Source organism: Centruroides vittatus, unplaced genomic scaffold, assembly GCF_030686945.1.
Source record: "Centruroides vittatus isolate TY-2023 unplaced genomic scaffold, ASM3068694v2 contig_5, whole genome shotgun sequence".
Classification (NCBI taxonomy): Eukaryota; Metazoa; Arthropoda; class Arachnida; order Scorpiones; family Buthidae; genus Centruroides; species Centruroides vittatus.
In genome coordinates this window covers 1,592,890-1,608,978 of record NW_027122286.1, presented here as the reverse complement: position 1 = coordinate 1,608,978, position 16,089 = coordinate 1,592,890, and the positions used below count along the sequence as shown (strand labels likewise).

The following is a 16,089-nucleotide window of genomic DNA, read 5'->3' as shown; positions in this document are numbered from 1 at the left end:
GTGGATAGTATAATATTATAATATTACATATTTCACCCATAATAATATAAATTTTGCAATATTTAAAGATGAAAGAAGTTATTTTATTGTTAAAGAACATTCTGTTATTACAATATTCATTTTTAGTTTGATGTAAAGTTAGGAGATACAGGTTGAACCTCAATAATCCAAGTTTGTGACTAGACATACAGTATACTTCACAGATTTCTGAACCAGTGAAACTTAGGATAAAAATGGCAATATAGTAATATCTGTACTTGTATAGTAACATCAACTGCTATAAGCAAGGTGTGTGAATGTAAACTAGGGTTAGCCAATCTTTTATAGTTCATGTGACAATTTTTTCATTTTTTAGTTAACATGTGCCATACAAACTTATATTCCTTTTCAGTCTTTTTAAAATATGGTAATATGGATATATTTAACAGTTATGCATAAAATAACTTATTATATATATGGTAATATAAACACTTTTAGCAGTTTTAAATAAAAATATTTTATATAAAGAGAAGATAAACATTAATTACTTTAATGAGACTTTTGAAATTGCTTTGCTTTCTTCAAATTTTCTCAGTTCTGGAAGATGTTCACAGGACAATAGTCCCCAGAAATAAATTATGCCAGAAGCGTCTGGAAGTGAATGAAGTTCTTAAATTTCATTTTCAATAAAGTATTGGTTTATTGGTTTTGAGATCAATAAGTTCCATTTGTATGTTACGAGGCATCGTCAAGATTTTTTGTTCAGTAACTGAAAAGGGATTTATAAATGCAAGTATGTAGTCTTCTTTGACAAAATCACTAAAACAATTATTAAAGAACTCTTGCAATAATCTGAGTTTCTCAGTATATGGTCGCCATTATCCTCAACATATTCGCTGTGTTTTTTTAAATATGGAAATTGACTTAAATCCCCATTTTCTAACTGGGAGATGAACAGTTTTAATTTTATTTTGAATGCACTGATGTCATTTACTAAGCTCGGAAACAATTTGTTTCTGCTCTGCAGTTTCAAATTTAGATCATTGAAGTGGCTGGTAACATCAACTAAAAGTGCTAAATCAAATAGCCATTTCTCTTCACATAACAGGACTTTTTCCTCATGCAGATCATCCTTCTCTTCCAGAAAATTACAAAAACTATCGGTTTCCAAAATCTACTGAGAACTTGTCTGCTAGAAAGCTAGCACACATCACAATGAAAGATGAGATTACTATATTCCATATCTAACAGTTCACAATATTCTCTGAATTCTCTTCTGTTTAACCCTCTTGCTCTAATTTTATTCACACACTTTACAACTGGTATAACATTTTTCAAGGTTAGAGTTTTTATGCACAGATACCCTTTATGTATAATACAGTGATCCTTTAGTACAGAATGACCTAAAAACCTTTCAAGTAAAGTTACAGTCCTGGAAATTCTACCTACATTGACAGTGCTCCAACAGTGCAAACACTGATGAGCTTACTAAAATCTAGTTGTTGATTTTCTGGACATGACTTTACTTTGTCAAATATGTCTGACCCTCTGATTTTTCCATAAAGTGAGTCAAGACCAGTAAGTTCTTCAAGGATGTTAAAATTACCATCAATTCCTCTTATAAAATGCTTAATTGAGCTACATCATATATGTCAGCAGATTCATCCAAGGCTATAGAAAAGAAAGAACAAGCATGAACACAATCTTTCAATTGCTCAGTAACATCATGGGAAAGTTCTTTAATGCATCTTGTAACTGTTTGCTTGGACAGAGCAATTTTGTTTACTTTTCTTTCAACATTCTTATCACCAAGCCATTTTGCAAATTTTGCGAGACAGGGCTTAACAATTTTCTTTCCATCCAAGAAAGGCTTGTTTTTTTTAGCCAACACAAAGGCTATTTCATAAGACGTCTCCAGCATTACCACATTTTCACAAACATATTTTGTCTTTTTTTGTTTCTTTTTTTTTCTTAATTACATATTTTTTCTATAACTCAGACCCAAGAACTAACTTCAGTTTTTCTTCTAATTCTGTTTGATGTTTTCTATAGTGTCTGTTAAGATTGTCTTCTCTTCTATTATCTGAGAGAGTGCTTTCTCTAACAGTGCACAATGATTTTCCTGAAGGACCCACAATAAATAAGAACTCAGTTTTCCACAGTTCATTAAACTGGTGCTTGCTATCACCTTCTGCTTTTCTTCTCATTTTCTTTTGCAAAGTAATAGATAATTGACTGTAAAAAAATTATTTCAAAAAGTAAAGATTATTATTAAATAATTTATTTAAATTATTTTATCATTTTAAACATTATGAACATTCAAAAACAGTTCTATAAGTTTAATATAAGATTCCTGTTTTCATGAAGGCTTAATACAGTTCTATAAGTTTAAAAATCATATATTGTATTTACTCACATATAAGACAAGGTGTTTATTCATTTATCACTGCTTCAAATTCCTAGGTCATCCTATACATGCAAGCGAAAGATTCTTTGCATTTTTGCAAATAATTTTTGTGAACCATGTATTCTCATTTTTTACTGGATGCTTATCCTCTTGTATTTAAAAACAAGTATTTTATCTGGGTTGTTTGAATCATTCTTGTTTATTGTCAGGAGTAAAGATGAATAGCAATAGGAAATTCCTAGGAATTCCAATATTGAATTTCAGATTGAAATTCCAAGATCACACAGAAGCCCAATATAAGTTTTAATCCATTCCCACACAAAAACAGATGATTATTTGGAAATCAGAATTCGGAGAAACTCATAAGTGTAATCAACGAAGAGTGGAATCGACTGTTAAGAATTGGCAAAAAAAAGTTTCCTGATTGTCCAGAACAAATTATGTTGTCAATTTTACAAGATTTTTCCTGAAATTTTAAAATGCTAGTAATTTTTGCGGGACAATGTGTGCATTTACGTTCATTTGATATTTTAGCTGTGATTAAACAAAATAAAATTAGAATTTTATTAAGAAATCTAATTTTCTGTATTTTGATCTGTAAAGTCGCACCTTGTCCTATATGTGAGTAAATACAGTATATACACACGCAACCCAAACATCCCTGTTATGAAAGCTGTTATGTTAGTAAAAACACACACATACAAATACATTGATTAATTGCAGGTTTTGGTAATCAGCAAATTAAAGGAGTAGGCAAGAACTTGACATACACATTCAGAATGAAAAAAATTATTTTAAATTTACAGAACTATATTAAGCCTTCATGAAAACAGATATCTTACCTTAAACTTAATTAAAGAACTGTTAATAAAAACATGTAAATTTGAAAACACAGAATTGTTCACACACATTGAATTAGAAGTCCATCAAACGTTATGACATGAGAGTCAGCTGTGAAATGGATTAACTGGTGATGCATGTCAGGATTTTCCAATACCTGTTGCTTCAAAATTAAACAAGTGTAATACAAGTATAATAAATGTGCACTCTAGAATTCAATGATAGGTTAATTTTATTTATATATATATATATATATACGAGTTTTAAAGTATCTAAAATAAATTTTTTCATTTTGAACATGTATTTTAAGTGTATGCACTGAACCCAAGAAAGAAATTTTTTTTAAATTTCTCTCTTGGGTTCAGTCTTTCACTTCTAATCATGCAATGCACCACTTTTGGTGAATGCATTATAGGTTGGCCATCCCTGATGTAAACAATATAGGACACTAGTGGTGTCACATTGCAAATATTGCCAGTTTATGGATAATTTGATGTTGCATTGGATATTTATCTGTCCTTGAAAAAAAGGTGATAAGTTTGGGTATTTTAGAAAACCTGCTAATTTGGTTCAATAAAAGTATTAAAAATTACAAATTGGATACTTTTCATGTGACCAAAAAAAATAAAAATGCAGAAAAGCTATAACCTATGATAATGATATAGACTTTGGTAGATGTTATTTTCATTTTTATTTTGAAGTCAGAATCAACTTTTTTAAGCTCTTGGATTGCATAGCTGTGGATTATTTCATATATCTCAACATTCAAAACCAAATAATTTCAGTTTTTCTTATTAGTAGTACTTCAAAGCTGGTCAAGTGGTGGTCATGCAAACTAATGACACTTACACATCGATGACAATCAGTAGTCAATAATGCTGGTGACTATATTTAAGGCTTGTGAACTGCTTAAGGTTCTGTATTTATTCTATCTTGTGTATTTCAGCTGGACACATATTAAAATTTCAACTGTCATATTTAAAACTTAATATCATTTATACTTAAAATATTTTTTAATAAAATGAATTTTAAATTTAATAGATTCCTGCAGTTCATCCATGTTAAGTTTAGTACAGAAAAGAAATCAAGATGATGATGATAGTGTAAGTTTATTAAAAATTTAACATATTTATTTAATATGTAGCTATTTTTTGCTAAATGGAATTTATCAAATTACAGTTTTCTTACTTGTAGAATAATTTAAATTATTATTGTTTTTATTTGTTCCAGTAGTCAAATCAAATCAAATTTATTAGTATAAGGCCCCAGTTAGGGACTGTAATCCAGCTGGATTTTTGCTTGACCAACATCATTCCAGCTGGATCCAGTGCAGATCCAGCACAGATATATTTTCGGTGCAATAAAGTGTTATCTATCTATCTATCCAGCAATTTATGGTTTTTTTAAAGAAATAAAACATTTTTTTTTTTAAAATACTTAAGAAACTTTTATTATTTAGACTGGTCATTATAAATCAGTAAAACTTCTTACACATTTAGGTAGTGAACTTAACTTTGGTTTGGTTTAACACTTGAGATAGAGATAATTAACTTTAAACATTTAGTTAGATTATAATTATAATGTAATCTTTAAGTTAAATAATAGCAAAGGTAATTCTACTAATTAATTTGTATTAATATATTATAATAATGTAAGGACGGATAATCAGCGGCTAAGTGGCTATCAGTCTTACCAGTTTTCTTATATAGGCTCTACATATCAGTCTGTAGTTATTTATAAGTAATTTAATTATTAGTGTTAGTAAAGTAGTGAGTAAGTAATTAGTAGTAGTCTAGTAGTTAGTTATTATCATCACAATCATGAATCACACACATTCATATTATCATATATCTAAGATACTGATACTCATTAATTTAATTAACAATTTAACTAACTAGGTAGTCTCAGTTTCTCACTAATTTTCACAATAAAATTGCCTAGCCTAGCCCACTAACCACTTATAGAATAAAAGTTAAAAACTCTTATTTAATAGAATTAGAGTAGAAGTTATAAAATATTAGTATTGTCTTGAATAAAATATTTTAAAGGATTAAATAAAAGTAATTAATTAATTAAATTAAGATGGTATTGATGGTGTTGTCTCCCAACCTACTTCTTAATGAATTGCATATATATCCCGCTGTGGAGAAGGCCTGCTGGATCCAGCAGGCCGAAGAATGCACTGGATCCAGCAGGATTGCTGGATGAGGGATCCAGCAATTGCAATCCCTAGCCCCAGCCTGTTACAAAGGGAGTTATTCCACTTAAATTTATCATAAAGAATATTACAAAAACAATTAAGTACAGTGGTGCCTCTTATAACGTACGCCTCGAATAACGGACGCTGCAAACAACGGACTTTCCGGCATAATTGGCGACTACTCCGTGGGTGCGTTCTTTAATAGCGGTCGCTCTGCGTCTCCGCTACTACAGGAGTGCGCTGCTGTTTGTAGGCATTTAGGAACGATGGTGAAAGAAAGAAAGATGGCAGCGTCCGCATTATCGATAGTATCGTGATGGAGGAATCTATATTTCTAAAATATGAGCTTTTAAAGGCAAAAATAGGGTCCCAATTGTAAAATTCAACCATAAAATGGATTATTTGTTGAAAGAGCATTCAAAATAGCCACGAAAAAAATAGAATGCCAGCTACCATTCGAAAAAAATTCGTAAAGACACTTACATCACCGTGTGCGCTAACTCGTGCTTTCACAATTTCTAAATTTTCATTCATAAAACCACATAATGGACCCGGAAACGAAACTATCTGAGCCATGGAGGACGCCATATTGCTTTCTATCGTAAACTACTGCTACAAGCAGCTGTTTTTACCGTTCGATGGTGTGCACTCCCACCGGAATTTAGGAACACGTTCCGCAGGGAATTTTTAAACGGATGTCGCTCGCGCAGAGTTATGCGGAGGAATAAAAGAACGCACCCCATGTTCATTTTTTTATGATACAGTATGGTTATTTTATGCTGCAGAACAAATTAGATGTTTTAACATGTATTTCTATGGGAAAATGCGTTTCGTATAACAGACGTTTCACTTCACGGATGTGCACCTGGAACGGATTAAGTACGTTATGTGAGGCACCACTGTATTAAAAAACTTTATAACATAGTTATATAAATTGCAAATAAATCGATATGTTGCCCGATGGAACATTCTATACATCGCTTCCACCGAATCACATTCATTTAGACCAATAAGATCATATTTCTGCCTTAACTCTAGGCTCTTCTCACATTCACAAATCATATGAAATTTGGAAAAAGACATGTGACATCTTGGGCATAAAATATTCTCATATATATAAAGTTTGTTATCTATCATTAGGAGTATTAGAATTAAGTCAAAGTTGAATAAAAAGTCTCTTCATTCTAAACGGTAAATTCGAAAATATATAGCTATTATTACTTGAGTATAATAATATCAAACTATAACAATTTAGTGATATTCTTAAACGAGTGTCTTCTATGTCTCGCAATTGAGAAATATCAAGTACATTCCAAATAAGTTGCTGACACAGTTCTTCTTCAAGATCCGACGAGAATATAAATGGTTCAATCGAGCAGCCAAAACCATTTATCATTTTAGAAATTAGAAAAACCCAGTTTCTTTTAGATGGTTTCTGTATGGAATGCTTATATAATTGATATAAGAGATTGAACGTAATTTCACCACTTTATCTTAGCTTAATTATCAGCTTTATACATCTTTTTATGAAGAGTGCTGTAGGACTAAATCTGCTTATCTCCAGTCTTAACATACTTCCAGGGGTTTTATAATCCAACCAAAACAGCCTACGTATGAATTGATTCTGTATAATTTCCAACTTCTGAACATTGGAGAGACACCATAAAGGAGATGCATAGCTCACCAAGTTAAAAATCAAGGACTGAAATAGGTTAAACTGAGTTTGGACAGAACCCAAATGAGTCTTGGCGCACAGCTTTGTAACACCCTGGATTAACCCATTGGCCTTGACCATCATATCTTTAATCTGTCTTTCAAAAGAAAACAAAGGTAAAAAAATTACTCCTAGAAATTTTGTTTCGTTGACCACATCAATCTCTGTATTATTAATATAGAAAGACATATTTTTCTTAGAAAGTCTTGCTCCATTCCTGAATATCATTATGTGAGATTTCTTAGGATTAATGCTCAAATCCAATTGTGAAAAGTACATAGTTAATAGTCGTATTTTTCTTCTAAGAGCGACCGCCGTTGGTGCTAGAATAACAATATCGTCGGCATATGAAATAGAATGGACCACAGTTAGGAATTGCAATCCAGCGGTGTTTTCAATCCAGCTGGATTTTTGCTGGATTAACATCATTCCAGTTGGATCCAGCACAGATATATTTTTGGTGCAGTAAAGTGTTATCTATCTATCTATCTATCTATGCAGCATTTTATTGTTTTTTTAAAGAAATAAAACATTTCTTAAAAAATACTTAAGAAACTTTTGTAATTTAGACTGGTCACTATAAATCAGTAAAACTTCTTACACATTTAGGGAGTAAACTTAACTTTGGTTCAGTTTAACACTTGAGATAGAGATAATTAACTTTAAACGTTTAGTTAGATTATAATTATAATGTAATCTTTAAGTTAAATAACAGCAAAGGTAATTCTACTAATTAATTTACATTAATATATTATATTATAATAATGTAAGGAGGGATAATCAGTGGCTAAGTGGCTATCAGTCTTACCAGTTTTCATATATAAACTCTACATATCAGTCTGTGGTTATTTATAAGTAATTTAATTATTAGTGTTAGTAAAGTAGTGAGTAAGTAAGTAGTAGTAGTCTAGTAGTTAGTTATTATCGTCACAATCATGAATCACATACATTCATATCATCATATATTCAAGATACTGATACTCATTAATTTAATTAACAATTTAACTAACTAGGTAGTCTCAGTTTCTCACTAATTTTCACAATAAAATTGCCTAGCCTAGCCGACTAACCACTTATAAAATAAAAGTTAAAAACTTCTTAATAGAATTAGAGTAGAAGTTATAAAATATTAGTCTTGTCTTGAATAAAGTATTTTAAAGGATTAAATAAAATTAAATCAATTACTTATTTTTTTTATGTTATTTTTTTATTTCAGGTTATTTTTTGTCATCAAATATTTTTTTGTCATTTAACATGTTATGTTATTTTGGAAGTAAGATCTCAAAAAACAAATAGTATTGATAGTGTTGTCTCCCAACCTACTTCTTAATGAACTGCATATGTACCCCGCTGCAGAGAAGGCCCTTTCAGCCTCTACGCTAGTAGGTTTGAGAGTCATCAAATAATCATAAATCAAAGATAAGTTTTCACCTCTGACTCCCTTCACTTTCATAAACAGCCATTTCCTTTTTTAATAACTTATCATAATCCTTCTCAGTACTAGTTTCTTTCCGTTTTATGAAGTTTTCTTTCTCACGCTTTAGTTGGATCTCCAATTCTTGTTCCAATGTGAAATTCAAGGAATATGGGTTATCTGGATCATCGTTTTCCACATCCATAATCTTCTCTGCCATTGCTGCTGATTCCACTACATATGTATTTACACGATTCAGAATATTTTTCATCTCCTGGCGCATTACATTTTTTTTCAGCATTATGAAAGAATAATCGGGCTTTCTAACTTTTTGGTCATACTTCTTCGGGTTCTGTATGCAAATTAGCATCCCTGTGACCTCGGTAAGACGCTGTTTTCTGATTCTTTTGCGTAGTGCCTCAGAAAGGTCAGTACTCAAGATCGTGTCCTGGCTTTTTAGTTTGTCTAAGACAAATTTCAAGGTTGTGTCAGCAGTTATCAAACTCGACTCTCTTCTACAGAGAGCCTCTACGGCCAGTTTAACCGGTTGAAGACTGGTGATCAACTCATTGATTAGTGACCACTCGTCATTGGAAAATTTAGAGTCTGAGCCAATGTCTATTAAGGCTTTATCGATGCAAACTTTTACACTGTAGAAACGTTCCAGCATGCTGAGGAGACGTTCTACCTAGTGCGGCAGTCAAGAATCAAGCTCAATTCTTTGCCCTTCACTTCTTTTACATATTTTTGCAAAAACATATCATCTTTGGTTGGTGATTTTTTAAAAGTCTTAACAACTTTCCACACTTTTTTAAGAAGTTTGCTGTATCATGGAAACATTTCAGGTTCAGTCGGTGTCGGTGTTGGTTCAGTGACTACTACTAAGTCTTCATTGGTCTTTGTGTTTTCGTCATCATATTAGTCACTTTCGTCTATCTCTGTGTGTTCTACTTCTTTTTGATCTTTCTTTTTATACAGAACGTTTACCACAGCTAACTGGATTCCATGTGCAAAGCACAGTTGCTGATAGCAAGGCAAGAGTCTTCCAACTTTCACCATAAAGCTTGTGCCATCAGTAGTGATACCAATGGTGTGGTTTCAAAGTTTAAGCCAAATTTTTTCAACCGTTCTGACACTAATTCAATGCAATGTTCGGCAGTGCAGGATCCGTGAATTCTGATTAAGCCAAGATTAAAATGAGTCTCTTTATGGTGCACTGTTGAGATTTATGTATCTGTGATTTTTTTGAGATGTCCACTCATCAAAGCTTAACGAAAATCTTTGACCCTTTTCTTTTAAATTTGCGAATTTTTGTATTAAATCTACTTCGATAGTTTTCGCATAATTGGTAATCATCGATCTTATGGTGTTGGGAGAAGTTGGCAATTGGAATCCATTTTTTGCGAACAAACGTCTTAAATCGGAAGATGTACAAAATGAACTCAGTGTAAAACCATCTTTGCACACCATCCTTGTAACCATGGCTTCCATCGAATTTTCTTTTACAAAATAGGCATCAATACTCTTCTTAGCCTTTTTGTTCGGTATAATATCTACTTCCTGATCATCGACATATTTTGATGTAGTTGCTATTGCTGTGGGAACTACTGTATCTGTATTACGAAGTGGTAATTTGCTGCTTGCAGAATTAACGTTGATGCAGTGTATCTTTTGTAGATGGCCTTTTAAGCCTGTCGTTGAACGCTTACTAATCAGCAAAATTTTTGAACACAATAAGCATTTTGCACTTCGACTATCATCCAATTTTTTAAAATAGTCCCACAAGTTTTTTTTATCATCATTCTCACCACATTTCTCTTGCTGACTTGGCTTTGTAAGAGACATTACTCAGTACGAATTCGAATTGTAGTTAATTATTATTATGTAACTGTGAACTGACTGAACTGGCTTGATATCTGAAAAAAATTAATTAAAAATTTTGATTTATAAACATACATACTACATACCTGATAAATTTTATCGCCAAGCAGCTGAAGCAGCACTAAACTAACCAAGTTTGATCCAAATCGTTGAAGCCGTTTTCATGGTAAATAATTCAATTTTTATTTAAGATCACGTGGCATATCACAGACGCCTCCTGGCATTTTTTTAGTCGCAATTTTTCCGAATTTTTTAACAAATTTCAAAAAATTCAAGTTTTCTAATTTTTTCAAGCTGCGAAAAATGCAATAAGTAACGTTTTTTATTGCGCGCTGAATGTTACTCGGGGGAAAAGTCAAAACAAGTGCCGGCGTCTCGCAGCTGAAGCGGCGTTCCATCACATGATTCATTGACGTTCCCAAACCGACCGTAAAATTAGAATTATGCACCTGGACTAGGAGGTGAGCTACTTATTTTATTTAGCGCGAAGTCACTTTATTTAGTGAGAGTGGAAAGTCAACTGGCAATTAGATCAGCGGAGGTAAAAGGGCGGGCAGTGCGGTGTAGAGAGGAGGTGAGGCACGTGCTGCACTGAATGGCAACGTCACTCTCGCCGCCGAGCGATAGCGCACTTAGCAAAGCGGCAACACTGACAACATAAACTTTTGCGCCATTATTTAGAAAGTTAATTGAGTATTTGCGGATCCGCAGCGCTGGATCCAGCACCTGATGGTGGATCCAGCAGGCCGAAGAATGCGCTGGATGAGGGATCCAGCAATTGCAATCCCTAACCACAGTACTACCTATCGTGGAATCCATCATCCTCATTATTGAAAATATCATTAATATCATAGGTATAAAAAATTAAACAAATAGGGGAAACCAAGGGTTCTTCCTGTAACAGGCCTCGACAATTGAATGGAGACATCCCTGTTCACCATTATATCTACAGATCATCTCATAATGCCCAAACAATAGACCGACCAATTTAACCATATAACTATCTGCACCACAATGTAACATTTTATTCTGTAAAGCCTGAACATTCATTGAGTCATACACCTTCTCAAGATCAACAAATAGAGCAAAAACTGTGTGTCTTTTTTTAAATAACTGGATCTGGATAGTGGCCAACAAAACAAACAAAGTTAACTGAGTACCACCATTTGAAATGAAGGCAAATTGGGTTGGATTTAACAGATTCTCATATTCAATCCATTCAATAACTCTTATAGACAACATAGCAGTAAAAAGTTTTCGAAATGTCGAAAGTAAAGCTATCGGGCGATAGTTAGCTGGATTGGCTCTATCTTCTTTCTTATACACCATTTGAAAAACCACACTGTTCCATGAGTTAGGAATAACACCCATTACATAAAATCTATTGTATTGCCTGATTATATATTTTAAAACTGTAATTGGTAAAAGTTTTAATATTTTATTAGGAAACCGTCAAAACCCGGGGCCGACTTAGTTTTGAGCTTCTTGACACATGATTGAAGTTTTTATATATTAAAGGCCTCTTCCATTGGCAAAATCTCCATTTCTTTCAATTTTCCCATTCTAGTTAATAGCCAATTTATCCTTATATCTAGTCGAAAAATTATTGAAGAATTTATTCCATTCAACTAAAGATATATTAATGGATCCTTTCGAATGAACAACAGGTCGTCGAAAACTATTGATCACTTCCCAAAATTTTTTTGAATCTTTGGTTTCTATTAAATATTTGTTTAAATCAGCATAATAACTTCTTCGTTTTGCTCTAATCAAATTGATATAAATTCTTTTATTATCAATATATTTCTTCCAATCAATTTCCTTATTAGATTTTCTGAACTGATTCAAACTTCACTGTTTTTTCTTCTTATGATAATAGCATTTATTGTTATACCAACTTTGTATAAACCTTCGCGGCAAACTTTTGAAACAAAATTTAGCATGAAACTAATTTAATAGACTAATAAAAATTTCGTAGTTAACCAGCAGACTTAACTTATCCTCTTGATCTAACACTTCGTGAAACCTCTCTGGAACTTCTCTTGTTAACCTTTGTAAATTAAATCTTAGGCTTCTTATTTTGTCAAATCTTACTTGCTTCTGACTGCTAGGATATAAAGAATTTGTTTCCCTCAAGTGACCCAATAAGGTTAGCTGAATTGGGAAATGATCGGACTGATCATTGTCAACCACCGACATTGACTGGCAGAAATAAAGCATACCTTCATTGACTAGAATATAATTAAATTTGTTTAGTCGCTGTATATATGTTTAATAGGTGGTTGTCTCTTTAATCCGAAAACATTCGGTAGACTAACTTACAGCTGTACAGGCTTAAAACTTTTTTATTGGTTCTTTATCAAATGCATTTCGGACCAGTTTTATGAGTCCTGGTCCCTCATCAGTGCTACAGGAAAACAAAGGTTTTTATTAACATGGGTGACGCGAGTACGTACATAATAAGATTTACAAAAATTCTTTAAAAAACATTTTAACTAAATACATTTTTTATACCTTTTTCGTATACTCTTTATTAACAATACATTGCTTACTGGTATCTGTTTTCATATTCGTTTTTTAATTCCTATTTTCCCTTGTATTTACAGTAGTACTATAATTATAAAGTTTTCTTATATAAAATCTTTTACAAAGATCTGTGTAACTAATATAGAGTTTTCTAAAATTAAATACGTACTTACTATTTTTTCGGATGTATTTCAAACATTTTACAGCAAATTTTGGTCCTATAAATATACACTTAAGGTTGTTTGCAAAGCATTGCGCTTTTTACAATACTAGAACGTTTTTGCAGTAGGGCACCCTACTGCAAAAAACGTTCCTACCACCTATTAGACTACAAGACAACCACACAAGACAACCACCTATTAGACTAGAATATAGTCAATAACAGATTTCCCAATGTGACTCAGGAACGTATATTCTCCCAGAACATCCCCAGCTATTCTTCCATTTAGTATAGTTAAATTGTTATCCTGCAAAAATTCCAAGAAACGTCCTCCCACTGGGTTAATAACTCTGTCTTTGGATTTCCTAACGTTATTAATAACTGGATTATCTCCTTGATAAACTACATTTACATTTTCGCCAATACGTGCATTAAAGTCTCCCCCCAATCCAACATTCTGTAATATTACTCCAACAGTTAATCACTATTTGCAATTCCTCAATATAATTACTATAATTTGCAGTTGGGTTAATATATACTAATATAATTCCTAATAACCTCGTTCTCCACAATTTGTGAAGTTTGGGATTTAGCCCAATTAAATTAAAAATATACCAAGGTTTAACTTGTACATACCTTAAGTAACCAAACGATCTCTTAATTAATAACAAAAGACCTCCTGCAGGTCTACCGAATCTTCGTTCCTTGTGTGCTGCACTATAGGTTAACCAGAAATCATCCTGTAGGCCCATGTTCTCCAAAAAACTAGAACTGATCGGCCAAGTCTCAGAGATATCAAAAATTTAGGTAATGTTTTATAGATCAGTCACTAATCTTATTAACCATACCTTGGATATTCCAGAAGGTAATGTAAGCATTCCCAGCAACGGCGCAATGTCCCAACCCCAGAGAAGTCAAAACCATTGAATTCAGGTTGTTATTTCGCCGAGTCACAAAGTTATTGGTCCTTAAGCCATTTAATAACTCCTTACTATCATTCGTCAACCTTGGCAGATTATCATTGCGAGACCCCTGGTTCCTTATAAAAAATGGTCTAATTGGATGATTTCGTTTGAATATATATTGCATGTGAACATTATGCCATTCTTAATATAATAATCATCTCTAACAATGATTTTATGGCCATTGGACTTCTCTGGGCAATTCTTGCAACTAGTTTTTGCCTCCTGACCCTAGACCGTTTACATAAGTCAGCCGTCAATATTATATTCTCCTTATACCTTTTCAACAAGTTGGGCTTTGCCGTTCAAAATGCCCGCAGGATTAAGTTTCTCTCATATACAGAAGCAAGGGAGATTTTGACTATAGACTTGGTATTGTTTCTGGAAATTCTGACCAAACTGGACAAACAAAATTCCACTACACCTAACTCATTTCTAATAAAATGAGAAATCTCGGCAGACGGGTCTTCAGTTGTAAACGAGAAATTAAAGATAACAATATTACTCCTCATTTTTTCATTTATTAACTTATCTAATTGAAATTCAATCTTACCTCTCAACAGACCGTCATAATTAACACCCTGTTTCAATTTTTCCACTTTATGAGAGACAATATTTAAGTCCTCCTTTAGGTCGTCATATCTCTTCTTCAATATACTTAGTTTTTCCTTAATTGCACCCAAATCAACAGAGAGTTGAGAGAACTTCTCCTGAATTAGATCATACACTGCTTTAATGGTGTAATGCGGTTCCTCACCAAGATCATCCTTTGCAACAGCTGACAAAGTAAAATGGTCTTGAATATTTGCATCTCTTACTCCCACCAGATACCATTTCGATGGTGTTCCGTCTAATAAAACAAGATCGTCTTCAACAACATCAGTTAAATTACATCTTTCAGTTTCACTAGAATCCCCCTTACGAGGTCTATCTCGACCTCTCTTTTGCATATCCACCCTCTCGATGTCCAGAGGGGATCTCGATAACGGACCAGGGTTGGGCTCAATCCCTGAAATTAATAGTAGACATCTAATTAACTGTAAACCTAGATTATTCATTTTAAATTGAATCATCCAGTAGCTCTTCATAACACTAGAAAAAAACCCAAGCACTTCCATTTGTTCCAATAATCATACTTTGTAGAAATTCTGTTTATATATGGAAAAATTTCTTTGGAAGGTCACTATTTTATTATATTCAAAAACCTCCTATTTTATTAATGTTCTACAATATGAAAATATTTATTTATATTTTTATAATCTGTAATTTTATTACTCTCACTTAATGTATATTGACAGAATATGGTCATAAATATAAAATTTGGATTAAAATTAATTATCTAAATATCAAAGCATTGGTATCATTTATTTAATTAAAGGTGTTTGTACTTGAATTCTCTTTTATTGATATTAGAAACAAAATTGGTCTTATATAAATTATTTTGTACAAATTGTGATAGATTAGTAATAGTGTAAAGATAGCATAGTAACATATGAATGTGTTAGGTTATGTATTTAATAATTTATATACTTCTAAAGTAAATTTGTTTTGTATGTTTGTTTATAGCATAACATGCTAGTATGTGATGACTGAGTTCATAATTTTTAAAAATCATTCTTACATTTAATTTAAATCAAACATCACGTCACTTTTTTCTAACTTTTTGAAATATCAAGCAACAAGTTGCTTAACTTTCCCAGCAACATTTAAAACTGTGTGTGTGGTACTATCTGTTATAATATTTTATTATTAAAAATTTTTATATTTTCAATTATTATAAAATGGCAAAAAGCTTAATTTTGAGGATAGGGATGAGCTTTATACAAAATTGTAAATGCTAATAACAAGTAAAATCATTATTAAGTCCAACCTTATTTGAGATATGACATGCAATCCCTTTATCTCCCACCCTAACAACCTTTAACCACCAAAATTTAATAGCATCAATACCCTCATACGTAAACCTCCCTGCAAAATTTCAGAAATTTTTGACAAAAAGCAGAGGA

At 32.3% G+C, this 16,089-nt stretch overlaps 1 protein-coding gene across 1 annotated transcript in view; it reads left to right on the top strand.

Moving 5' to 3' along the window:
• LOC136978204 (KICSTOR complex protein SZT2-like) overlaps positions 1-16,089 on the top strand; it is a 215,191-nt gene that overhangs the window by 176,982 nt on the left and 22,120 nt on the right. The window contains 1 exon segment of the mRNA XM_067273857.1: positions 4,268-4,329. Coding sequence (XP_067129958.1) covers positions 4,268-4,329 — 62 coding nt within the window.